Raw genomic sequence first — 26495 nt, 5'->3', positions numbered from 1 at the left:
TGTCAAAGGCCGACTTCCACCAAGAAAGTTCCCGCACCCTTGACCAAACTTTTTGTTTTGCAATGAAGCAGACCGAGTTTAAATAGATGTGCTGGACTAGTGTCTCAGATACCACAAAGGCAATGAACCGTGCACTCGGATCCCGAGGGTATGCAAAACTTCAAGACTAATCCAAACCCCCTAAGGGAGAATATTAATCGCATAAGACGGGTTGTAAACTTGTACATAAACCACATTGTCTACATTACAAGTTACACAATAAACTTTACAGGTCTTAACCCATACCAACGCTTCTTTTCTAAATCCAACGCTCCGCAGCGTGATTTTGTCTTAGCATCGCCGCGCGCCCTTCGCTTCCAAGGACATGACACGAAGTAACCTCAGAAGCATCACCAGTTATGAGGGCGTTGTGTGGGTGTGGTTCGTTCATCCTGGTTCACAGACACCGAAGTATGCACTTTGCACTACAGACTCTATGTACGGTTTGATTTTAACATAAACATTTGTTATGTAATCTTGGATCCACAAACCAGCATGTTGATCCGTACTCAAGGTCAATGACACATATCATGTTACGTATGTATGATTAAAATGAGTACATTTCCTGATTTCTTTCGAACAACTGTTGTATGTATAAGAAGTGTTGTAGTTTTCTTTTTAGCTTAAGAAAATATATGCCACGAAATCTTTCACAAGATGTTACAAGTGAAAGCACCTCGTTCGTCGACAAAAGTTGTGCATGTACATAATTTCAACAACACATACTTTTTTCTGCACTGTTTTCTGTCGTATGTAGCCTACATACAATTTTGATATATTTCTACAGTTCTATTGATCTGTCTTGAAAATCCACCTTAATTTAAGTTTTGTGCTGTGTGTTTGAAAACCGTTGAGGAACCTGAAATAAACTCTTTATTGCCACCATGTGACAGTGGCAAAGGACTGAAAACCGACTAGGTTTAAATTATCTCGACGATAATGGCATCTTTGGATTTCGTTAGCGCATGCTCCGACCTAATGTTGCATCAAATAAATTTGAAGGGGCCCTTAAAGGCCGTCTATAGTAGGTTTTCTTACGTAAATGAAAAAGTTAGAGCTACCTACTAACGTTTTCACAGTAGAAAAGGTTTGAATACCGATAGGCTATATGGGGTGAAAAATGCGGTTATTTAAGTTAACAGTGAGACTGGAATAGGGCTAGGGACTAAATTTAACATAAAGAACTAGTTTTTTAGGTTGATTTTATTGTTATTATTATTATTATGAAGCCTCAGACCAACCTTAATAGGCCTAACCGTCAGCATTTTTTTACACATACAGTCAAACTTCGATACTATGCCACCCTTTGGGACCGAGAGAAAGTGACATAGTAACGAGGGTGGCATAATAGCGAGGGTTGTTTTTAAATATAGCCTTGTGACGTGACAATGTACTGTAATGCCACGTTGTGTTGTACGATTATAATTTATTACAGTATACAGTATAATTTATTACAGTATACAGCAGAATTTATTCCATAATACGGATAGATCGTGCCTAGAACAAACAAGATCTATTTTGCCGTGACACAAGCACAGAACGGCGTTTACATAACTCGCTGCAAAGCCGTGAAACCTCTTAACATGACCACGTTTGTTTATTCAACCATTTGTTTTTCGTGTTTTCTCTGTTTTATCATGAGCTCAAACCGAAAGTTGTCAGAAGGCCCAATTTTTCAATCCATAACCAGACCGTTAATACAGTAATACTGTACTCTCATGTGTCATAGCATCAAGGGTAAGGGGTGGCATAGTAAATATATTTTCTATTGAATTTAGTTGGTGACGATCAAAAATGGCATAATAGCAAGGTGGCATAGTATCGAAGTTTGACTGTATTTTGTTTCAAATATTTGCGTGCGCCACCTACCGAAATCAACAAACCTGGCTAATGTGAGTTCTTACGTCAGCTGCGTCTTACCATTTCAAAAATTTTAAAAACGCTTTGAAAAGAAACGTAGACGACGCTATGTATACATCTCGGGCAGGAAAAGCATGACAATAGACATCGTGCACACGATTTGACGCGCTGCCTGAACAAATAGGCAAATAGCGTACTGTTGGAAACATCACAACGGAGCCTTTGTGACTCAACAGGAATATCAAAAAATCTTTATAGCGGTGAGCAAAGTATATATACTTTGGTTTTGTGTAGTGTGCCAGGCCTGCGCTGATGACTATAACAGGAAGATGTGCAGATTGTATAGCCATCATAGTGGGTAAGTTATGGAAAAAAATGACCCTTTTTAGGACAGTATAGCTGTCAATTTTAAATAAGGATAAATTTAGCTTTGCAGTAGAATTTAGCAGTAAAAATACACTGAACTGAAGCAGTAATTGGTGCGCTTTTGTAGTTATGTAAGGCGGTTGCTTGATTGATACAGGTAAGGTTTTATGATAGACAAAAATAAGGAAGTTTCGTAACAGTTAGGATGATTGGGTGATGGGTTGTATCAATTGTATAGATGTATTGTCCGAATTTGATTGCATTTAGCTTGGTTGAGACACAATCACCAAGGCGGAAATACCTGCGCGGCCGCGGTATATAACTGAACGCGCTGCAGCTACACCGTTGTTAGCACCTAAATAACGTTGTTTGATTGTTTTGACAAATGTGGTGATATGACGTTTATACTGAATTAGCGAAGAATTTGCATTGCTAAAAACACGTCTCTTTGTGGTAATTGTGCACTACTCTGTGATACAAAACGTTTTCTTTCAACTGTGCAATGGGACCTGAGCATATGATAACGTCCAATGCTGCAGTACCAGTTTTAGACCTAAAGCCACCAAATTGTATAGAACTGCTCGGATAATCGAAATGTTGGGGTAAAAATAGTGAGCCTAAAACAAATGTCCAAGGGCGTATATCATTGTGTTTCTCATCCCCTGAATATCGACATGAAAAATGACAAAAACACACCATGTATAGCCCAATGAATGATTTCGGGTTTTGTGTACATTTTTCACGTGCTTAATAAACGGCACGACATTATTTGTTGTCGAGCGAAGTTATTCTAAGCGCAAGTTTTAAGAAAACAATTCATTCATTTTCTAGCCGATGTCACTCAAGCTGAAAAAGCGTTTCATAATTGTTCTGTTGGTTCTGCTATTTGTGATTTATCTCAGTTTACAAAGGACATTAATCTCGCACATAGCTACAAGACAAGACAAGCCTATCACCCGGCTCAGCAGCAAAATACGTTTGTCCTCAAAGGAGCACCCCCTTATCTTATACTGGGGATCCCCATGGGGTCAAAAGGGGTACACGCGTCCTGATGGCACCAAATGGGGCGAGTGTGTAGTGACCAATGACCGTTCTCAGTTGAAGCAAGCGGACATTGTACTTTTTCATTACACAGTTGTCAATCACGAAATGATGCCATGGAAAAATTACCGGTAAGAACAACATTTCTCAAATTGACCTATGTTTTAGTTAACTATAAAATGTTATTAGCTATTAGCTGATTCCATTGGACTAAGTTTGTAGTGTTGTGTTTCAACGTTTACTGTATATGCTTGGTCAAAATACATCAAAGTATGAACAGTTACCATCACAAATAAGTTACAATTAATTAGTTGCTATAATTAAGACATAGTTGGAATCAGGACTTAAAGTATAACGTGGACAAAATATGTGAACAACGATTAAAAACAATAACAATGAGCCTTCAAAACCCTGCAATTTGTAGCAGGGCTAGCTTTATTAACATTTTCGCATTGTGCACTCAACCATAACAAATCGAAAAAAGAAAGAAATAATACTGGTCGATAATTTTTGTCACAGTTATTTTGGTAAACATGGATTTAAATACGTTCTTTGCTTTATTTTAATCATCCGAGGTCAGTTTGTTATTTGAACTTGTGCAGGAATCCTAACCAAGTTTTTGTGTGGTGGTCAGCTGAAAACCCTGCCATGTTACTTGCTGAGAACATCGACCTAACACATATTGAGAGGGGATTTTTTAATTGGACTTTCACATATCGACTGGATGCTGATGTTTATGGCGGTTACGGTTACCGTGGCAACCTGATGAACCATGTTTCAAGAGGCCAGAAAGCGGTTGATGAAATCATGGCAGCAAAAACCAAGTTAGCGGTAATGTGTTGGTATTTTGGGTTGTACTAGACAAAATATTTGATAACGAACAAACTGCCTGGTAACACAAATTCATAACTGGGATAAACCCTAAAGCGTCTATGGAGACAGCGATCACGGCACGCTCATATATAAATCACATTACGCCTGGCCTATTAAAGGCGTAATACCGAATCAGTCGGTCACCAAGAAAAATCTAGCCTGCAGTGGGATTCGAACCCACGACAGCGAGCTGCGCAGGCTCAGCGGTAAACCCATTGAAAGCCCTATGCCTGGATACGTATGTGAACAAATTTTATTTTAAATAATAGTAATGGTCGTTATCATCTGTAGGCCTACGTAGATGTATTTTAAACAGACCTACCTTATGTTTGTCACCAAAAATACTAGTGGGTATTTTAATGAATATTTTTCAGATATTTATAATTACTGTAGTTCAACAGTACAGAGGTTTAGGCAACTTCCTAAAAATTGCATTGATTAATTATCTTAATTGAATAAGGTTGCGCCGATGATGCATTTACCTGTTTTTTAAAAAGAATGTACAAAATTTACATAATTAAGTTATGAAAAGTAAGAACGCAAATTTAGGCCTTCGTCAATGTCCTCAGATGACAAATAATTTTTATCAAAACTGAGGACACTTTCTCGAAAAAAAGGACGTATGGTAGGTTTTTTATGTTCTAATAAACGTTATTCGCATTTAATGCAAAATTTCAAAAGGATAGTTTATTTATTTGTGCATTTCATGTTATGTTTTTTTCATTTAACGGGTGCAAAACAAAATTGAAACTAAATCATCCCTTTGAAAGTTGAGTGACATAAACCTATTTTACCAGATCTGGTTTGTGAGCAACTGCGACAAGTCAAAAGGCGCTAGGATGCGTTTCAAATACTCACAAAAGCTAATAGAAGCTGGTCTTAACTTCACGCGTATTGGGAAGTGCTTTGGAAACCAGCACCTACTGCCGAGGGGAGACGGAAACGCTATTGCCCAAACAGTCAGCGAACACAAGTTTTACATGACTTTTGAAAACGCCTGGCACTGTAAGGACTACATAACTGAAAAGTTTTGGGAAACTGCATTGTTGAACGGCGCTGTCCCAGTTATTTGGGGTCCAACCAAAATCGACGTACTCCGTGTTGCACCTATTGACTCATTTATTCACGTAGAGGACTTCGAAAGCCCCGCCAAGCTGGTTGAATACCTTCAGTACCTTGACAAGCATGATTTAGCATATCGTGAATATTTCCGCTGGAGGGAAGACGAGAACATGACCGACGAAAATATGATTTGTATGATTCGGAAAAAGTACCCTAACATTGAGCCGCAAACAAGGCCGATTTCGATGTGTGAAAAGTTTTTACAGAACACTGAGTCGAAGTCCATAAATTCGCTGTATGATGAGTTTGTATTGTCAAATCCAAATGTATGTTACGAAACAAAACAATCGTGGCTTAAAAACTTAAAATATGCCATCCTAGGTTGGGCTGCATGGTAAGCAATGACTGCTAGCGTAGTCGCAACTTGCTACAAGTAAAGTATTGCAGCCTTCGATGACATGATAAGCTTTATAAGGTTGATGGGTCTAAAATACATGGCGTGCTTCTACTACAATCGTACCTTTTGCTTTGATTTAACAATTTACACGAGTGCTTGCCAAAATTTTTAGTTTGAGACTTCCTTCAATTTCCTAATTTTTGCGCGACCTTTTGCATTCGACAAGCGTTTAAAACATACAAAAACTGTGCAATTTAACCGTTACACAACCCCGAATCACGTCCAAATCTAACACGTTTTAGACCTGACCTCCTCGCAAACACTGGTTTCAAAGGTCATAAAAAACGGATTTTCTTTCTGCCTCCAATAAATAATAGGGATGGGCCGAGCCGAGCCAGAACCCGAGTACTCGGTACTGAGTATCGCTGTTTTTGTTACTCGGTGCTCAGCCGAGCAGTTGCACAAACTGACCAGAGTATTAAGTTTGTATATTCATGCCATGCAAACATACAAAACTAGTGTTTATACTTCATAACGGTACTCAAGAACAAAAATGATTGTTGTTTAAATTCGTTGCATGGTGGAAATGCGCCTATCTTCCGGGTCTGTACAGTTTAATACACCACTGGTTACGTAAGGGACCTCGTAAAGCTATAAAACTAGAGTGGAGTTGGGAATGTTTGTGACGTCACAATTCACCGAACGTGAGATGCTCGGTGCTTGACCAAACAGAACAGTTGCAGTTTTGGCCCATCCCTAAAAATTTTCGCATTAGGCTATTTTGTAATTAGGGCTGTTTCCACAGAACATGTCACAGCGAGGGGGTTAGGTTTAGCATAAAAGTAAGTGTACATTGTGAATTAACTACAAAGCCGCGATAAAGTATGAAAGGCCATCAAAGAGTGTTATTTTTGTATTAGAAGAACAAGCAACCACACCTGCGGCGCTGTATTTCAGTGTACGACAAAATGACAAAAGTAAAGAAATTATTATTTAAGATTTCTATGCACAGTGCAAAAAGGGTAACAAACGCTGACAAACTGGGAAAAACATAAAACACCTACAATTTAAACCAACAAGACTTAAAACAGACCAAAAGATCACGGCACTTTGCAAATTGCTGATAACTTACATGTAGATAGTAACTAACCAAATACAACGTGCTATTAGGTCCAGCGGGTTTTCTTTTTAATTGATTACTCTTAACGCGCAAATGCTTGCTGCATTGCGACTGAGATGTATTGCCAAAAACAGTAGAACTTCAGATTTGATGTTTGTTTGCACAAACAAATAGAATGGACAATGAGTGTGCAAGTCAATAATGGGTCTTTCAATCGCACCAGACAAGATGACAAAATAGGACCAGAACCCAGGCGCTAATCCAACTAGCATCTCGAACAAATTTTGTCGTCCGTCTCCTTACAAAGTAACGGACTAATAGGTTAAACAACAGAACAGACAAGCAACAACTAAGAAAGAAAATAATCTCAAAAACTTTGTACATGTACCATTAGAGCCAATAGTCTATGGGCTAAAACGTAAACATCTAGTAAGAAACCTAAAATGAATTGCAAAACATAGACACTGCAGATGATGAGGCAGCGAAGAACATCCCGCGTACGTATGATTTCTATTGCTCGACAATGCGACGTGCAGATCGTCACCTGGCAAACATCGCCTTACCACTACCCAAGGTATTTACGCAGGCGCGAAACTTGTAGTCGTTTTTGTCGATGTAATCACGTGCGTCCTCAACCAACATATCCAGTTTGTCTGGTTCGAAATCGTCCAGCTGAAGTGGCTCTACATGATTGCATGTTTAGATTTAAGTCTTTTTAATTATAATTGGAAAAACTACAGTGTTTGTGAATACCATACAATCATATTTGCTTCTTGGTGCTCGAGTCATGGCGTCATGCTTATATGACGTTGCATATGAATGACGTATTTTTCCATAGGTTATTACAGTAGAAGAATAAATGCTCTAGCGGACATGTCTGAGATGTGACGTCACAGTCATATGACGTAACATTGTATGATGACGTAACAATTTATGACGTCACAAATGTTTGACGTAACAATACTTTACTGGTAAAATATGTTGCCTAATCGGTAAGACGCAATGCGTTGCACCGTGTTATAAATCCTCCACATATGCAACTTAAACGGCAATAAACTAGCTTCGATGGAAATAGTCGGGAACGGCTTTATCTTACCTCGTATAAATGGGTTGAACCGGAAGTAGGTGCCATCCGGTAGCAGATCGTACATGACTGTGTGAACCTCTGAAAATAAAAACAACTTTACTGAGACAGAGATAAGCAGCACATCACTATAATTGCATAGCAAAGGCCTTCCCGGAAGTTTTTGCATCACAAAAGTAAACAATACACAAAGCAGGTATATTGATAAACGCCACATTATGCGAAATCAAGCTTTGCACATAGGACATAGCAGTCGCGAGCCAGCCGATTTCAACCATATTTCCAAGTTTAATTTGGGGATTTTTTGTCATAAATAATAGAGTAGGTATTGGGTTATCAACTATAGTATATATGTTTGGTAGCGATCTCATTACCAAAAGAAAAATATTTCTCTACAGAAAGCTAAAGGAAGAATATGCACTCGTTTTACTGTATTCAGCTAGTGTTTTACTATTCGTGCGACAGTGTATTAATCCACTTTTTTCAGTTGGTATGTGTACACCGACAATTTCATTGACAAAGATATCCCATCAAAACCTTCTTTAACAAAACACCATTCAAACGAATGTTTAAAAAAAATTATACCGCCACTGGAAATTTAATTCAATTATAACTGTAACCTAACGAATTGTCACCTGATACACTTGTTGCACTGTCCACAACTTTCAGCAATTTGTCTTTTAGTGTCAAAAATTGATCGCTGGTCGGACCAACATTTGGCTCGTAACGTCCAGTTCCAACAGACACCACACACTGTATAGGTGAGTTTGGCCACAAGAGACTGCATTCATTTAATGCAACACCAGTTGGATTGTTTGTCAATAAGCCACCATCCTTTAATAACAAAATGTTTACTAGTTTTTGTGCATAAATACAAGGAATTTTGAAATGTATGCTTTCAGTGTACATAACAATTAAGGAAGGTATCTACAAATGCAAACCAAAGAATGAAAAAAAAACGCATCTGTATGCTGGTTAATGGTTAGAAAACCAAACATTTTATGGGTTTGACAAAGACAATACATTTTTACATTTGAAATATTAAGACATGTGAGTCACCTGGTGAATATTGTGGTGTTTCTTAAACTCTTCGAAATAACCAGGGGCAGCTGATGAAGCACGTAGAGCCTCCCATAATTTTCCCCGACAAGTACCAGGCCAGTGGGTAAGTCTTGTACCAGGAACAATACTATAACAATAAAGTAACTACAGTAAAGGTATTATGGTGTGGTAAAATGCACTTGTTTGAAACCATAAAAGTGGTCTACATGCCAAACCATTTGTTTGGAACCTTATAATTCTGTTTGCTTAGGTTACATACAGTGTATAATGGCTACCTGTAATTTCTCCACACATATGGTTTAAGCATCATTCTGTTAACCAAAGTTGATACAGCGCTGCACTTTGGTGCATCTTCATGTGCAGCAGTTTCAATCAACAACTTATCACCTAATCAAAATACAAAAACATTACTTGGTTTGAAAGCATTAAGCCAATAAATGGCAAGCTGCAGACAGTGCACACTGTTTCAGATCGCAAAAAGTTGCTGAGCCGATTTCCTCTGTGGTTGCTGCCAAGTTATGGCATCGAACAGAATAGGCAAAGCATTGCTTTTTAGTCTGCTGCTCCCAACAAACTGGATGGCCATTGGATGGCTACACTAGCCAAGATAGCCTATCTCTTGTCCCCAGCTGCACTAATGAGACCTTGTAGGTTGGAACAGTATAGCTTGGTTAATCAATACAAAAAAAAAACACATCAATCCAATACATGGTAAGCTGGAGTGCCCTAAGGTAGCTACATTACCTCACATGGACATTCTCTTAAGATCATATAGGTCAAAATAGTGTGTACTGTCTGCTGCAGTTAATCATAATTTGCTTGTAATCATAATATTGCAGTCGGTGCATAAAGGCACATATAACAACATAGAAAAAAATAAGGTACCTACCAAACACTGTGCATAAGATTTTCTGCAAAGTTTCAGTGTTGTAGTAAGCATGTGATACCATAAGTTTGCCAGTTCCAACAAGTCGACTTTGATTAAAAACCTCCGAACCAAGTTGCCTGGAAACAACGTTGAAATTTTATGAGAGGCACAGACCTTCATTTAACTGTCAATAAACCCACTCATTGCATCATAGCAACATACTGTAAAATTAGCTCATAAGTGCCAAGAATAGACTTTTTGTAGTCATTTTTTATTTAAACATTAAATGTCATGCTTGGTGCTCAACCAAAAGTTATTAAATGATTTAGAATAATAGGTTAACAAATAAACACAAAACAAGGGTCATTAGCACCTGTTCACTTCATGAAAGGCATGTTCCATATAAAAAAAAACCTATACCCAACCATACATGCCTGCATAGACTTAATGTAATATTTGCAGTTCTGGCTTATCACATTTACATAGAAAGCTAAGTCAGTTAAAAATCACAAACAATTTTGGAACCTGTAGATGGACTCAATGTCTTCAATTGGAATTCGCTTTATTCCGAGCAAAAAAGCTAGAATTGCACCGGTGCTGACCCCGCAAATGTAGTCAAACATTTCATGAATTTGCTTTCCACTTAATTCCATCATTCGGCGAAATATTTCCAAAGACAGAATACCCCTGCAAAAAATGTTGTTCAAATAAAGAAGACAGTGCTCCTATGTGGCCTAAAAATACAGGGTACTTTCACTCTAATAATGGAAAAGAAATTTTTGCATTAACTGGAATTTAATCCTTTATGTATTTTTAGGACATGTTGTCATTGTTGTACTATTTTAAAGCAAATACCTGCAACCACCACCATCAATGCACAAAACTCTAATTCCTCGCTGCTTTGGTGGATCAACAGACCCGAGTAGGGCAAGGGTCATTCTTAGCGTGGGTAGTATGTCTTTGTCAAGTGTGGTTCTGTAGATGTGGGTTATCTCTCGAATGGCGTTTTGCTAAAATAACACAAACAGTTAAAGATGCACACAGTACTGGCTAAGCATACTTTTAGCAACTAATATAAATGGTAAATCTCATAACTATAATACATGTACATCTCCCTGCTACAATGTGTTTACTCGACCTTCCAAGTCAAAATCAGTAATTAAACTTAGCTGGGCATAAATAAAAGAACAACTATTAAACCCAGGTATAGCAAAATTTGTTTACAGCTTTGATAGTAAATTAATAACACAAACGAATTTCTAATAATTCTAAGTAAACACTGCTTTAACTAGCTGCTGCAATTGAGGTAGGATATTGAAAATGCTTTTCCTCAAACCTTCACAGCTGTAATTCTTGTATCAGGAAATTGAAGCAAATGATTTTTCAGATCATCAACATTTTGGCAGATCGTGGACATGCTATTTGCATCCCTGATACTCTGTATCAACTGGCGAGTCCGGTTGTTTATTTCAACTTTTTGAGCAATCCTGTCTTTTTGTCTCTGCGCAAAAACAAGCAGCATTGGTAAACTACTGTAATATTTACATAAAAAACACCAATCAACATGGAAAAAGCAGTTCACTGTTTTAACACTTGATAGAAAAACATAAAAAGGTGTAACGAAGTGCCTTTGGCTACACTAGCCAATATGACCTATCTCTAGTCACCAGCTGCACTGAGACCTTATAGGCCAAAACAGTGTGCACTGTCTGCAACATTTCCATAATCCATTTAAAAAATGGTACCTGAATTCGTAATGCCTCTTTATGAGCCTCGTCAAGCTTTTTTTCATTTAACTTTTCATTGCCTTTAGAATTTCCTGGCGTCGATATGTAGGGTATAAACTTGTATAGGCTATCCAGCAAAGATACAGGAGCAGGGGATTCTTCTTCGTTTTTATTGATTTGTACACTTAACCCTTTTTCCTCTTTAGGGTTTTGGTCATTGGAGGATGCAGTACCATTTTCTGGTTTGTCCAACAGGTTTGTCTGAGAAATAAAACTGAAAAAACTATTAACTGGCATCTCTACAAACTGCTTCACTGAAGACAGCAGTGACCCAGCATTTTCTTCACTAGATGGTGTGTTCTCTATTCTTTGTATGAGGAAATCATACTGGGAATGAGACACTTTACTTTCATCAATATCTTCTAACTTAGAATTGCGGTAGTCCATCTTGTCAGTAAGTTTTTTACTATCTTTATCCTTACTCCCCCCATCACAATTATCATCATCGGATGTTTGACCATTGTGTCCATTTTCGATGTTATTTTGTGGTTTTTCCAATTGAGATGATGAGAAATAAACTAGTGGTCCTTGCTGCGTGTCACTGTTTTGTAGGGTCAGCTTTTTTCTCTTGACAGTGCCGGCTTGCAACAAGTTCCATGGATGCTGAATCTTGGACCACATACTTTTAGAACTACTGGGAAGTATGTGGGATACAGCACCATACATTGTGGATCTTGTGTGCGATAAATGAACTGGAATCAGATAAAAAGACTGCACTCGCTGATGGCACTTTACCTTAACTTGTAAGTAAACTGTTTTGATTGAGGCAAATATGTTTTTGGTTTGAAATGGGTTGAATTTGAGTCTTTCTTTAATGGAACTGATCACCTGGTGTCGTCCAGTGCTTTGTTTATGAGTCCTTGAACCTCTTGTAAACAGGTGACCAGTTGAACCCAGGCATTTTCTTGGCTTTTTGCAGGAGTTGTACACTTTTAAGGTTTGAAATGAATACACATATGTACAGGGCAAAGTTGCAACAACCATTTCATGGACAATATAATAAAATACACACACAATCTATTCAATACAAAAACATATGAAACTATTTACCCTATTTCAAACGAGCTAAACCATTTGTGATATAATTTTTCTAAGACGTATATATCTCTTCTTTTTACCCAAATTAACGATATTTCCTGGTCTAAAAACACTAAACCAGTTTGACTAAAACAAGCTACAAAATCAGACGTTTTTTAGCTACAAAAATGTTGTTTAAACCTTTAGAACAAGATAACCAACAGCATAAATAAACGATTTAAATAAAACAAAAACTTTGTCGCCAAACAAGCGATTTGTATTTACAACTCTAGAAATCAGTCAAGCGTATCAAGAATCAAGAGGTCAGCTGATCTGACGCCCACTTTAGGGTTACTCTCGGTCACGCGTAATCCATGACTGAGTCGGGACCACTGGTATTTCCACATATTTGGAGGGGCTGAAGCACTTTGTCATAATAATGCGATTGTCATTTGCAAATTCCAAATAGTATTATTTCACTAGGGTCATCAAGCACACACATTACTCCTTTCGCTGATTCACGCTTTGGTAGCTTTTGCTTATTTTCAAAGATTTTGTGATCTACGCGGAAAAGAAACGGTTTACGCACCAGTTTTTTTGTCAAACATTCCATTTAGATCGCATCGAAACCGAAACCATTTTTGCGTGAGCAAAATTTCGGACGATTTTAATACATATCTTAGGCGACACCAAACATTCGCTATAATGCGTTATATCGGGTGCGAATGCTGTTGTGGCAAATAAAAAGAAATTTGGCCGATTGCTGCAAATGCGCGATCTGACTCCAAAAATAAAACTCTGAACGACACCTGACTAATAACAACTAGGACCTAAAACAAGGTTTATTAAACAAAATTTATAAACTACAACTAACGTAAGGTACGTTGGCGATCTAAGTAAGTGAGTGTTTTAGTAAGTAAGTATAAGTAAATTCTTGAATTAGCAAACTCAAATATATAGCCAAGCGACAACGCGTTATTGTAGCTCAGACCAAAGTGGGTGTCGCACCGAAACAATTACTACACAACGAAGGGGGCTACAAGAAAAGTTTTTACGATTAACGAAATCTAAGGCCGCTAGACTTTAAAGGAAAGACAAAATTGCCTGGACTTGTCTGATGTGGCCGCTAAAATAAAAATACACAAAAATATAAAATACACGTTGCTACACTGTTATGTTACCAACTTTGCTATTGAAGAATGAACAAAAAACAAAACAAATACTGGACGACTTTAATACAAATACTAAAAACTAACATTTTCTAAGCTAAAGCCATTTTAGCTGGTTTAAAATGCTAAATAAGTAGTTAAAATGAGTAAAAGCAGGAAAAGGAAAAACACATCTGATTTTCAACTGCACCAGTTTTTGTTAAAAAGGATATGCCTTTCAAAAATAGATAAATAATAGTAATTAATTGATGCACAAAAAGACTAGGTAAAGCCAGTGATACAATTTGCGCAGGTCAGTCAAATAGAAAAACGAAATTAAAAACTTTGTTCGGGGTAATAATTTATGCAACACACAAAAAAGTTACAACATTACAGTGAAGCTTTCTTTGAAAATCTTGCAATGGAAAAATGGTGCATAGGGTATGAAGGTTGTTGAAACAATGCCAATTGTCCAAGCATCTTTCCTGCAACTGGAGATAGTTTAAAGCCATGTCCTATTAAAACAAAAAAACACATTTTTTGTTGTGATAAAAATGGAGTTAAACAGTGGTTACAATTACCTGAAAATCCAGTTCCAATTAAAATGTTTTTGTAAATTGAATAATGGTCAATAATAAAATCTTTGTCTGGAGTCATCTATACACATACAACATGGTAAAATTAAACACACTTGTAGAAAACAAACAGCGTATTATTATAGAACAGGGCTTCATCTACCCTCAAAACATTTCACACTTTGCATTAAAAACAGATTCCAATCACTTTCAACCAAACCTACACTGTATATGCAACTGTGGTCAACAATAGGATTTGGTATAAGATTTGGATAATGCTTCTTGACTATTTCGGTCAATGCTTGCAAGTTATGTTTCTTCTTTTTTGTCTTTTCGTCATTTGGGTCATTTCTGTGTGCATGATCAATGATCACGCCATCATGAAAACAAACCTATAAATCATAAAATCCTATTGTTTTTCAGAAGTTTGGGTAGGGAACACTCTTTTTTGAACTTTTAACATATGTAACCATTGGGAGAAACAAAATAGTTTTTTGTGGTATTTGATGTTTAGGTAGTAGTAATTATAAACACTTTAAACTCAGTTACATAACATCTGCACCAACTGTTTGTTACAGTCTTATTCTCGGAAGGACGACATTGCATTACTGTTTTATCTTATACTGAGTCTAGTGTCATGGTGTTGCTTTCTTTAAGTTTGTTAAATAATGTTTTGTTTGATCTTTTAGACTTTAAGTTGGTGACTTCACTTTAGTTCAACACATCTGTTTTCTTTCAAGTTCCTTGCTTAGCAAGTGGCCAAAAACAAACTTAGAAAAAAGAAAATTGTTAACATAAGGTGGAATTACTAACCACCAACTCAAGAGATCAGTCTTTTTCTGAAAGCGAATGACCTTTCTAACAATATTCCAACATGGTGATGCTACGAAGCTGTTCTATTGCAATTATTGTGCCATGTTTTCTTTTAAACTAAATCAACCAGAGTCTTTTTTATTATAGTTATTTATTTATTGTAATTTCATAAAAGCTTGGTTGTTTTAAAATAAGTTACGTAGGAAATCAAAGGCAATATTTACTGTTTTATTTATTCTTCTAGTCAGCTGAAAAATTGGAACATGTTTCCTACAGTTAGGTACAACCCTATTAAACTGGCATGTATAAACCAACCTTCATCAGGCCTGGGTGTTCAATAATTGGAGTTGTGTAGACTCTGGAGTTATCCGATAGAACAAAAAAGGTAGTTGGAAAATGGGATCCATCATATAATGCTGGATCTTTTGCTTTCCAGTATACAACATCTATTTCCATAGGCTGAAACAAAGAATATATTTTGTAGTTAGGATCTTAACCTAGGCAGTTTATTCCACCCCTATTTTTTTAATACATTAAAAGTTTATGCTTGTTTTGCTTTCTATTTAGTAGGGATGTGCCAAAACTGTAAATGTATTGTTTGGTTGAGCACTGAGCATCTCATGGTAATGCTTGGTGCTTGGCTGGGAATGTTGGTGCATTGTGATGTCACAAACATTCCTAATTCCACTCTGGTTTTGTAGCTTTTCAAGGTCCCTTACGTCACCGGCAGTGTATGTTGTAAATACTCAACAGGCGTTTCGTCCACCAGGTTGCATATTTAACAAATTTGACGTTCAACTGGTGTAATGTTCTTGGAAACAACAACTAGTATTTTGTTTAGCATTACACCAGTTGAATGACAAATTTGTTACAAAAAGTGTATGTTGTACAAACCCCAGAAATGTGTGTTATTCCAACATATGACGCATTTAATAAAACAATCATTTTTTTTCTTAAATAACCTTTCGAATACTAGTTTCTTACACATGGGCATAAATATGCACATTTAATGCTCAGGTCAGTATGTGCAACTGATTGGCCGAGCACCAAGCATCAAAAACAGGGAAATTTCATATAGGTCCCGATTAAATAAGGTTACTCTATAACAGGGGTGTGCAACATTTTTCGTCGGTGGGCTGTATAACCAATTTTGGTCCTCAAGCCAAGGCCACATAACTTTTTTCCATGTGCACAATCAATACAAAATTCTTCCAAAAGCATCAATAAATTTAATTTCTACAACTTACAGAGTTTCAGCGCAACACTGGCTTTTGCAACAAAGCAATTGTTTACTAGACAAAGGGAATTGTTAGGTCACATTAGGCAAAGTAGGCTACTTGTTATAACTGCTGTATGATCCACCGGTTGGAAAACGCTAATTTAGAATATATTTGTTATGTATAGTATAGCAACTTAAGAGATTTACCAAAAACTAATAAAAAGTTTTGCTAAATTTTCAGAAGAAGTGCATTTTTTATCTTAATCAGTGTGTTGGTGGGGGCCACACTACATAGCTTGGCGGGCCAGACTGTGGCCTGCAGGCCGTATGTTGCAAGCCCCTGCTCTATAACCAAGCATATCAACCCAAGAAAATCATAGCAACATCTAAATCTTACATGAACAGGAAGAGTCAAATGCAAATCAGTAGTTAAGGCATTGATCCAAGATCCACATGCTAATACCACAGAGACACTGACATACAGAGCTTTGTTGGTCCGCACCTTCACCAGCTTGTTATTGACCGGTATTATTTTAGTTACTTTTTCATTGTAGTGAACAGTTCCACCCAAAGACAGTAAAGAATCCTGAAAACGAGTAAGTGTTTAGTTTCCATTTTAAATCTGTGAAAAGAAAGTTTCCATTTTCGGGCCTGTGCATTAACTGGGGTACAAATACATATTTGGAATGTGTAGTTTCAACCACTGTTTCTGGGTCCTAGCATGGAAAGAACGCCATGTTAAAGTAAAACAAATCATTTGAATGCAATGTCAATTCCTTGAAGGAAATCCACATTAAATAGTATGAAAAAATTTGAATATATATTTAATTTCCCCCAGAAGGGCAAAAATGTCCCAGTTTGGGGTCCTGTGTGTTAACTGAGGTACAAATTTGTACTTGAAATAGTTGCAACCACTCACGTTGGGTCCTAGCATAGAAAGAAAGTCATGAAACAAAACATACAACTCAACTTTTTTATACATTGAGTTTTCCCCTGAGAGGAAACTTGCATTGAACACTGTTGTTGAATGTATGATACAACAGTGTACCACTACTGGTTATTTCTAATCCAAAGGTCAGGGATGTACCAACTTAAAATTGAATGACAAAATACAACTGTGAAAAAATAGAAAGAAGCATTTTTATATAACACAAGTTGACTTTACTTTGTTGCAAAGCAAAAATGCTTTAACAACTGCTAATTTGCCATTGCTTCTAGCCATATTTTGTTGGATTGCTGAAGAAAATAGAACAAGATAAGTTAACTTGCTCAGAATCAAAAATCAAATTGTTTTAATCACTTGAACTGGCCATGAGTTGGAAGGCAGGTTTAAATCACTTGGAACTGGCCACAGTTGGAAGGCAGGTTGCAACTCCATGGTCTAGGCCAGTGGTTTTCAACTGGGGAGGAATGTTAAGTCTCGAGGGGAAAATTAACTTTATTTTTTACATGCGCTTTGAAAATAGACACTCAAGCCCAGGGGATAGTACCTGTGAAGTTGATAAAAGACCCAATTTTAAATGACCTTTGTATGGTTTATACTATGTATATTTGCAACGATCAAAACTGTTTTAATTGTTAAGAGAGGAACTCGTTGAAAACACTTGGGAACTACTGGTCTAGGCAATTAAATGAAAAAAGTCATTGTCAGCTAATAATACACAGGCATAACTTTTATTTTAAACAACCATTCCCCTGTGTTCATCCTTACCTTTACAGCTTTCAGGCATTTGTCAGAATGTAAAACTCCTCCTGAATGATCCAATAAACCTCTGAAATTTCCTGATGATAAACCAGGAAACTTCTCTGAAATTTCATCTGGTTCCAGTGCCGCATGAGGCACTTTGATTTTGTTGAGGGAGCTAATACTCTGGTCCAATACTTCATCAGATGCCATTTCCAGATACTGGCAAGGTCTAGATTCATTTTTCTTTTAAATTAATTACTTTAAAATATTTTACCTTTAAAATAGTTTATGGACTGTATGATAGGTCTTTTAGATGCTTTAAAAATACTTGTGCACAATCTTGGAACAAGCTAAAACCCAGAATAAGCATGTCTGGCAAAAAAATTAAGAGTGTTCAAAATGTGTTTAATATTTTTTGAGAAATTGAAGACAATCTAATTTTCGTAAGGCTGTGTGAGGCAGTTTTTTTGTGATTTGGGGTTCAACATGGTAATCTAAAAAAATCTGGCAATGTTGTAAGCCATCAACAATCTGTAAATTACATTACATCCTCTTACGCGATAAGTGTATCATTCACTTTCTTTTCCAATTTGTGCCACATTTTTGTGGACTCTGGCATCATATCTCCATGATGTTCAGTAGGGTAGGCGGAACGAAACACCCTGGAAGGGCCATGTGAGCTGCCCTTGTCATGACCAAATGGAAACTAAACAGCAAATGTGACAAGGTGTACAACATTAAAGTGTATAAATGTTGAAGACCAACAGGAAAAACAAGAAATCCAATAAGTGTTAAATCAAACCATTTTGTCTTGATTATCTGTAGTCGGTTTTTGCTAAATTTAAGTATGTTGACATAAGAGATTCTTTTTTCATTAGAATAGATTATTTATAAGTTGGAGAAAATAATGGCCCAAATAGACATAAAAAGCGACATGCTTTATAGTTCAAGCATTTTGGCAAATGCTCATGCCCTCTATTTTCATCATGAGGATTATTCATAGTTGTTTGTTTAAAAAATACATGTATTACTGCACATAAGCTGGTTACTATATTTTGGGTTGACTCTGTCAGCTGGCAAAGCAATGTAGTTTAATTTATTAATGTAAATTTCCTTTATACAACAACCAACTTAAATGTAACTATAGCAGTTTTTTTATCAACAAAATTATTATTTTGTGCCAAAAGTTAACCTGTTCTAACAGCAAAACATCCTTCTTCTGTTCTGCAATGTAATGAGCTGTCCATAGACCAACAATTCCAGAACCACAAACAATTACTTCATAAATCATACCTACTGATTTAACAGAAAACCTGAAGACATTAGTAATAGTATTGCAAAATTGGAAAGTTAATACGTAAATCACCTTTTGACCCTGTACTTGATCAGTATACACACAAGACAAAAAGCAGAGCGTGAAAATTAGTAAAAATAATTTGGTAAAAAGGAGAACCTAGGAAGTAACATTCAAAACATAAAACACAATAACTGCACACAGAAATACGAAATTGTACAAAAAAAAGTATAAACAATGTTTACATGAATTACTGTTAAAACAGTTTATCGACATATATATTTTTTGAAATAAAAGTTTTTTTTTACTAATGACCTTTTTTCCGATGATTTGTTTATTTGACAAAACTTTCACGTCAAAATATTACAAACCAACACAAAAAAGAGTAAAATAGGCCTAAAGTGATGATTTGTGTCTAAATCTTGACATGGAAAAGTGGTGCATCGGATATGGAGGTGTTCGATTAAGTGCAAGATCACCTAAAATCCTTCCGATGACCGGTGACATCTTGAAACCATGACCTAAGAATTGTGAAATGTGCCAAAAAGTCTAATTAAAAAATCCCCTTAAAACAGTTGATTAAAAAGAGCAAACAATTGAGCAGAAATTTGTTTAAAGCTGGTTCTATTTTACACACATAAACTGCATTTATCATAAGAGGGTATATTAACATAAAGCACCTTTTAGCGATTTATACACTATATATCAATGGACGAGAATACTACGTGGTAACTTAATAACACATATTGTTCAAAGAAATTTAACTTAAAGTTGCATATGAAGAATTGAACTGCAGGTTTTGCACCCTTTTTACATGATTTTGTTTTGTGATATACATTGAGCATACCTGAAAATCCAGCGCCAATAATAATGTTTTTAAAAACAGGATGCCGATCCAATATAAAGTCCTCATCTGGTGTTTTCTAATGGTGAAAGAGATTTACATAGTCTCATCACAAAAGCAAGTTCTACTTGTGCAAAAGTAGAATTACAACAAACAGTGCAAAAGTGTCAAGTTTTTGACTGCATACTCTTATGTATGCAATTTTTACATTCAACACATAAAACATGTTCAGTTCTAATTAATTATTAGGCACTGAAAGAAGGTATCTTATTCAAATAGAATGTTTCTCTTTGAATAAGATACGGATGATGCCGCATAATAGCCAAAATATATTTGGCTTCAATTCACAAGGATGAATGACTTTATGTTTAAACAAATTTGAACCAATAAAGAAAAAGGTTCATTGTAGTCTTTATCCACCAAGCAACAAGTTTAAGGATTTTGGTTCAAAGTAAAAAGCATTAAAAGTAGAGAAGAAATGATTGATTTTGTTTTCTTTAAATGTAAAACAAATTGTCAAAGTGATACCTAACAATGAAATATGTGGTTCTTATAAGTATAATGAACTGGATTCTTACAATACAATCTTCACATTAGGGTTGTTGAAACATTAAAAAAGGTTCAGCCAAAAAGGCAACCAACAAACCGAATAAATGCAGCTTTCAACAATTGCTGGCTCTGGGTGAAGTCCTGGGTAGTTTGTTTCCACAATATTTGTCAAAGTCTCACGATGACTTTCAGCAACTTGCAATGTTTTTTCCCTTAATGCATCTCTCCTGTCAGGGTCAGTCACCACACCAAAATGACAAGAAACCTAAATTAAAATTTAAAAAAGTAAAGCCCTACTTTAATCTGTAGATCTGTTTGTATTTGAGTAATAAAAGCAATCATTTAAGTTTCAGACCCCTACTTTTAGAAAGTAAAAGGGAACAATTTAAAAATATGCAAAAAAAATCGTTCAAATGAAATTAAATTTTCCTGGTTACAAAACCAGCAAAAAAATGTCGAACTGATTGAAAATCATCTTAAATAGAATTTGCTGTTATACCTGAAAGAAAAAATGTTTGTAACACCAGATAGTTACCTTCATCAAACCTGGATATTCAATGATTGGTGTCGAATAGATATGACTTTTGCCATACAAAATAGTTGCAGGAAATCCACTATCAGCTTGCAACCGTTTTGGGTTTTTTGCTTTCCAATAAACTGATTCAACCCTGGTTGGCTAAAAATTAAGCAAGTGTAAACATTTTTAAATGATTAAAAATTAAAAAAATATTATTGTGTTGTGCGCTTGCTAAAACCTACATTGATACAAAAAAATAGAGGAAGTAATCAGGATACATCACATTTTTTTCGTTAGTTGATACAAATTGCCCAGGAATTTTTGAATTGGATTCGATGCTGCACATAAGCTATTACTGTTTCTGATGCTATAACTATGACAGCGAGAAAACCGAAATCGTACACTTTAAAAACCTTCATCACAAGTGTTTAAATTTTAGGCTCAATAAAGATCCAGCAGTGACGAAATACAAAACTTTTAAACTGACCAATGTTTTTTGTGAAACCCAAATGTTTATTATTATATATGGCACAAAATTAAACATTTAAATAAACAAAACTGGAAAAGTACAACCAACCAAATTGTAAAACAAACAAACAACTTTGTGGCGCACAGTTTGAGAACCAGTGTATATATATATATATATATATATATATATATATATATATATGTATGAGGTAAAATCTAATGAATAAGATTAACTTTTTTTGTAAAATTTACCTTAATAGGGAGGGTTATATCAAGAGGTTTAAGCAAATTGTTAATCCAAGAGCCACATGTCAGCACCACAGACTTAGCTGAGTAAGTACTCTTGTTGGTGGCAACTTTTACCAAGGTGTAGTGGACCGGTTGGATGGACAGCACTTTTTCGCAATCTTGAAAGCTCCCACCATCTTTCAGAAATGCTTCCTTAAAAATATTTACAATTGCCTTTACTCTCGAGCATTTTTATGTCAAATTTTTAATGGGTGATTGTAAATGATTAAGATGGAAATTACTGATGCCTTCCAAATGAGAGAAATTGATATTTTTGTTTCGAAAACAAAATAAAAGATTTGCACAGATGAGTATATGTTTTGTGCTTAGCATCAGCTATAAATTTTTGTGCTTAGCATCAGCTATAAATTTTTGCAAAAATGGCATAATTTGTCTTGTGTATACCATGCAGAGTAATAATAGTTATGTTTCGAAACAGTTTTACAGACTAGTACACCATAACATACAAACACAATCATTACCTGCAAAGCAAAAAGACAGTGCTTGGCTTTCAAAACACCAGCAGTCTTCTCCAAAACACCTATTAAATCACCAGAATCTAAATCCGGAAACTTCTGTTTTATATCTAAAGCAGAAAGACAATCGTGGGGAATTTGTCCTTCTTTTAAAATTTTTAGCACAGTGTCAACTTTATTTTGGTCTCCAATCGCCAGCAACCCACAATTGCTGAAAACAAAAAATCATGGTGGGGTCATTCCATGTCAAACGTCCCAGAAAAATGGCAAAAGTTAACCCACCCTCTCAGATTTTCTTCAAATTTCATATGTCCATGCAGCTAGTTACACTGATTTCAACAAAAAATTTTTTTTTGAAAACTATCAATGTTTCACGAAGTTATGACTTTTTGAAAATATGTCAAAAATGTGATCACTGCAGCGACGCGCATCAATGATTTTTAAAATACTGTGTTTAAAATGTCATATTTTTTTCTAATTTGTATATTGTGGTCATTTTAGTAGGTTAGGTGAACCTTAAGGACATTCTCAATCACCTCATTACAGTTTTTCATGTTTTTGAAATATGGGTCAGTAATTTAAAGGGGTTCAGTTTGGGGGTATGTGAATGTGCATTCATGCGTAACGACAACTTTAAAAGCTCATATCTTGAAGAGCACACTAGCTACAAAGTTGAGTAATGGCTCAAATGAAAGCTCTTGCTGAGTACTTTCCTTGTTCTTAATTTTATGATGCTTCTCTGTAATTTGTTTAAAGCAGGGTCATAATAAAACCCAGGTTCATTTTTCGGATATTTTTGTGATACTGCTTCTATTATCTACACTTTATGTGCCCTAATTTGTGATTAAAATTTGTTAAGATGCAAAAGTTTAGTGTAGGTGTCTCACTAGATACTTAATGCCACAAAAAGACATATCCAACACAAAAACAAGGTTTTTTACCAATTGACTCTCTAACAGATGAAGAGCATATGCTTCTGAATATTCGAGTTGCTGCTGATAAGAGTAATGAATGTTGTTTGGAGAACGGATGTATTTTCCACAAGTACAATTACATTGGTTGGTACCCTTCCTTGCAGAAGAAGTGTTGTGATCCTTTTCAAGTCCACACCAAACCAGTCAAAAATCGTAATATACGTGCTACCACTTGGGAATATTAACAAAAATATAAAAATTACAATTTAAACATTGTACCGTGAAAAGGTGTGATTTTCCGTTTGAGGTAGTCTTTTCTCTTGACCAGTTACTTGGGTATCATTGTGGGGACTTGTATTTTTTCTGCTATCGTACTGCCACTGTTCTTAATTTTTTTCATTTTAGAGATAATGTTGTCAAAAGATTTTATTTTCATTTTGTCTTCATCTTTAGTGCCAGGTTGGTCTTGCTATAGGTCTATGTCACTGATATTAAAAAAAATTGGACATCTTTGCATGAAGGCATCATGAATTTGACATAATTTTCTTTTCCCATAGAAAATTTTACTGCTTGAAGGCACACTATGCAACTTCACAGGTAATCACCTCAACACACTGTAAACTTTCATTAAGCCTGCTGAAAGATTCGTTTGCTTGAACAGTAGATGCAATGTTATATATATCACTGTCAGTCGAACTCGAAGCTTCTTCATTTGATGATACATTTTGAGAGAGTGTTTCTTTAAGTCTTATACTGCAGTTGACACACACCTTTTTTCCCGGTACAATGTTCAAATTTTAATTTTTATATTTTTGGTAACATTCCCAAGTGATAGAACGTATACTACGGTTTTTGACTGGTTTTGTGTGGACTTCCAAAGGATCACAACAATTCTTCTGCAAGGAAGGGTACCGACCAATGTAATTGTACTTGTGGAAAATACATACGTTCTCCAAACAACATTCATTGCCCTTATCAGCAGCAACTCGAATATTCAGAAGCAATTGTTCTTCATCTGTTAGAAAGGCAATTGGTAAAATACCTTGTTTTTGTGTTGAATGTGCCTTTTTGTGGCATTCAGTATCCAGTAACACACCTACACTACACTTTTGCATCTTATCAACATTTAATCACAAAAATACCTGAAAAATGAATCAGTGTTTTATTATGACCCTGCTTTAACAAATTACAGAGAAGCATCATAAAATTAAGAACAAAGTAAGGTACTCAGCCAGAGCTTTCATTTGAGCCATTACTCAACTTTGTAGCTAGTGTGCTCTTCAAGATATGAGTCGTTACGCATGAATGCACATTCGCATACCCCCAAACTGAACCCCCTTAAATTACTGACCCATATTTCAAAAACATGAAAAACTGTAATGAGGTGATTGAGAAAGTCCTTCAGGTTCACCTAACCTACTAAAATGACCACAATATACAAATTAGAAAAAAATATGACATTTTAAACACAGTATTTTAAAAATCATTGATGCGCGTCGCTGCAGTGATCACATTTTTGACATATTTTCAAAAAGTCATAACTTCGTGAAACATTGATAGTTTTCAAAAAAAAATTTGTTGTTGAAATCAGTGTAACTAGCTGCATTCACATTTTAAATTTGATAAAAATCTGAGGGGGTGGGTTAACTGGCCTGGGCAGTTGACATGGAATGACCCGGTGATGAATTGTACAAAAATTAAATATGGTATATATTTTTTTATTACAATACGTTTCGTATTGACGACGCAGATGCAAGTTACTGTAGCTAATGGTGATTGCAACAAACACAACCTGAACAAAATACACAGTACATTATAATGTACCACTGCAATAACTACTGTCTGCAGAATTGAAAATATTTTCCACACTTGAGCTGAGTCTTTAATTGGCAGTTACCTATGTCAGATAGTCACAGTTAAGTTTGGCAAATTATTTGTAGCAACATGTAATATCAGCAGCCCCTTAAAACACACTTTTGTTTTTGTAAGACCTAGGCAAAGCTTTGGATGGACCGTTCCTTTATATATATAGTATACTCTACATTGCTGTAAAGAGGGTCTGAAGTTATTAAAAGTTTTAGGTACGTAAATGTAGTCTACATGTTTTAACATATCAAACAATTCAATATGTTTACTCACACAAACAGTTGTGTTTTTGCTTTTTTCTCCAACTCTGCCCATTTTTTAAATGCTTCCGGCATCATCTTGCTGTGATGAGAAGTTGCGTAAGTGTAACGAGTAATTCTTGAATCACCATGAGAACTCCCTCTACTGTGAGGCCATGGAAACTACAAAGAAACCAACACTAAGTAATGCTATATCACACATTCCCAAGGACAGCTCAGTGCTTTACTTGTTTTGGTTTTATGACACAGATCAAATTTTAAACAGTTTTGTATGATGATTACCCTTGTGGGTCTAATTTAAATACTATCTCTCAAATTGGCTTATCTTGTAATAAATATTACTTGTGACAATGCTGGTAAAAAATAAGAACATGGTAAAATTACAACTTTGCACAGAATCATGCAAAACAAAATCACATAACATTTACGACTTAATTACTATTACAGCAAAGACCTAATTATCATAAAGTTCAGACAATTTATTACTCAAAAAATAAAGTTTTTGTCTATGTTAAGTGGGTTTATCTGTACATGAGTATGGAACTTTGGGCTTGCTAAAAGAGTGACTAAACTTGCGATCCCCAAAATATTAATTTAACACTAAACAAGCTGAACATTTATTGCACAACGAACACTAACCTGTTCTAACAAAAGAACCTTTTTTCCTTGCTGCAGCAAATAATTTGCAGTCCAGAGCCCTTGGACTCCTGCACCACATACAATAACATCAAAAGACATCTCTGTAAGTAAAAATAATAAGAAATGAGTTTTAGGTTGCCTAAATAAGGAAAAACAAAAGTGTTGTACATTTATACCATAAACGATGTATCACTGCAAAATAACTACATGTAAAGTTGTTATTTGTAAACCAAAGCAGAGTAATTTAACTTTTGAGACTGTTTCTCAGTGCAGTCAACTGCTGCATATAATACATGTGTTGAAATTTGCTGCAAAGTGCACAAAGCAATCACGTTTTCATAAAGTTAATCATTAACTGCAAC

General features: G+C 35.7%; 4 protein-coding genes across 4 annotated transcripts in view; 2 read left to right on the top strand and 2 right to left on the bottom strand.

The window, feature by feature from the left end:
* The first annotated feature begins 3035 nt into the window (after positions 1 to 3035).
* On the top strand, positions 3036 to 6021 carry LOC145215559 (3-galactosyl-N-acetylglucosaminide 4-alpha-L-fucosyltransferase FUT3-like). The gene is made up of 3 exons (XM_080084270.1): positions 3036 to 3437; positions 3909 to 4137; positions 4977 to 6021. Exons 1-3 carry the CDS (start codon positions 3100 to 3102, stop codon positions 5637 to 5639), a joined length of 1230 nt encoding a protein of 409 aa, XP_079940396.1. The 5' UTR covers positions 3036 to 3099; the 3' UTR covers positions 5640 to 6021.
* A 514-nt stretch (positions 6022 to 6535) lies between these two features.
* Positions 6536 to 12764, bottom strand: LOC145215553 (calcium-independent phospholipase A2-gamma-like). Its single transcript, XM_080084263.1, has 10 exons — positions 11518 to 12764; positions 11109 to 11273; positions 10628 to 10782; positions 10298 to 10459; positions 9794 to 9909; positions 9180 to 9291; positions 8902 to 9031; positions 8478 to 8676; positions 7855 to 7923; positions 6536 to 7441 (listed from the first exon to the last, which is right to left on the bottom strand). Exons 1-10 carry the CDS (start codon positions 12541 to 12543, stop codon positions 7299 to 7301), a joined length of 2277 nt encoding a protein of 758 aa, XP_079940389.1. The 5' UTR covers positions 12544 to 12764; the 3' UTR covers positions 6536 to 7298.
* Positions 12765 to 13400: 636 nt separating this feature from the next.
* On the bottom strand, positions 13401 to 26246 carry LOC145212911 (uncharacterized). Its single transcript, XM_080081156.1, has 16 exons — positions 26134 to 26246; positions 25508 to 25656; positions 22461 to 22665; positions 21943 to 22131; positions 21241 to 21381; positions 20803 to 20970; positions 20160 to 20235; positions 19712 to 19833; positions 19211 to 19471; positions 18576 to 18724; positions 18043 to 18247; positions 16729 to 16917; positions 15428 to 15571; positions 14524 to 14691; positions 14306 to 14381; positions 13401 to 14239 (listed from the first exon to the last, which is right to left on the bottom strand). Exons 1-16 carry the CDS (start codon positions 26230 to 26232, stop codon positions 14115 to 14117), a joined length of 2466 nt encoding a protein of 821 aa, XP_079937282.1. The 5' UTR covers positions 26233 to 26246; the 3' UTR covers positions 13401 to 14114.
* LOC145215564 (ubiquitin-ribosomal protein eS31 fusion protein) overlaps positions 16244 to 26495 on the top strand; it is a 291245-nt gene continuing 280993 nt past the window's right edge. The window contains exon 1 of the mRNA XM_080084279.1: positions 16244 to 16247. The gene's annotated coding sequence lies outside the window, so the exon portion shown is untranslated. The remainder of the gene's footprint in view (positions 16248 to 26495) is intronic.

Source organism: Phallusia mammillata, chromosome 2 (assembly GCF_965637545.1).
Source record: "Phallusia mammillata chromosome 2, kaPhaMamm4.hap1.1, whole genome shotgun sequence".
NCBI lineage: Eukaryota > Metazoa > Chordata > Ascidiacea > Phlebobranchia > Ascidiidae > Phallusia > Phallusia mammillata.
This window is presented reverse-complemented; position numbering and strand designations above follow the sequence as displayed.

What these genes read in the sequence shown, in the direction of transcription:
- LOC145212911 (XM_080081156.1), bottom strand. Translation starts at nt 26,232, where the DNA reads ATGTCTTTTGATGTTATTGTATGTGGTGCAGGAGTCCAAGGGCTCTGG. An exon ending in ATGTTTTGCTGTTAGAACAG is followed by an intron (nt 18,725 to 19,210) that starts GTTAACTTTTGG and finishes TTTGCTGTTTAG; the next exon opens with TTTCCATTTGGTCATGACAA. An exon ending in AACACCCAGGCCTGATGAAG is followed by an intron (nt 14,692 to 15,427) that starts GTTGGTTTATAC and finishes TATGATTTATAG; the next exon opens with GTTTGTTTTCATGATGGCGT.
- LOC145215559 (XM_080084270.1), top strand. Translation starts at nt 3,100, where the DNA reads ATGTCACTCAAGCTGAAAAAGCGTTTCATAATTGTTCTGTTGGTTCTG. An exon ending in ATGCCATGGAAAAATTACCG is followed by an intron (nt 3,438 to 3,908) that starts GTAAGAACAACA and finishes GAACTTGTGCAG; the next exon opens with GAATCCTAACCAAGTTTTTG. An exon ending in CAGCAAAAACCAAGTTAGCG is followed by an intron (nt 4,138 to 4,976) that starts GTAATGTGTTGG and finishes CTATTTTACCAG; the next exon opens with ATCTGGTTTGTGAGCAACTG.
- LOC145215553 (XM_080084263.1), bottom strand. Translation starts at nt 12,543, where the DNA reads ATGGTTGTTGCAACTTTGCCCTGTACATATGTGTATTCATTTCAAACC. An exon ending in TATGTGTGGAGAAATTACAG is followed by an intron (nt 9,032 to 9,179) that starts GTAGCCATTATA and finishes TTATTGTTATAG; the next exon opens with TATTGTTCCTGGTACAAGAC. An exon ending in AACACCACAATATTCACCAG is followed by an intron (nt 8,677 to 8,901) that starts GTGACTCACATG and finishes TTGTTATTAAAG; the next exon opens with GATGGTGGCTTATTGACAAA.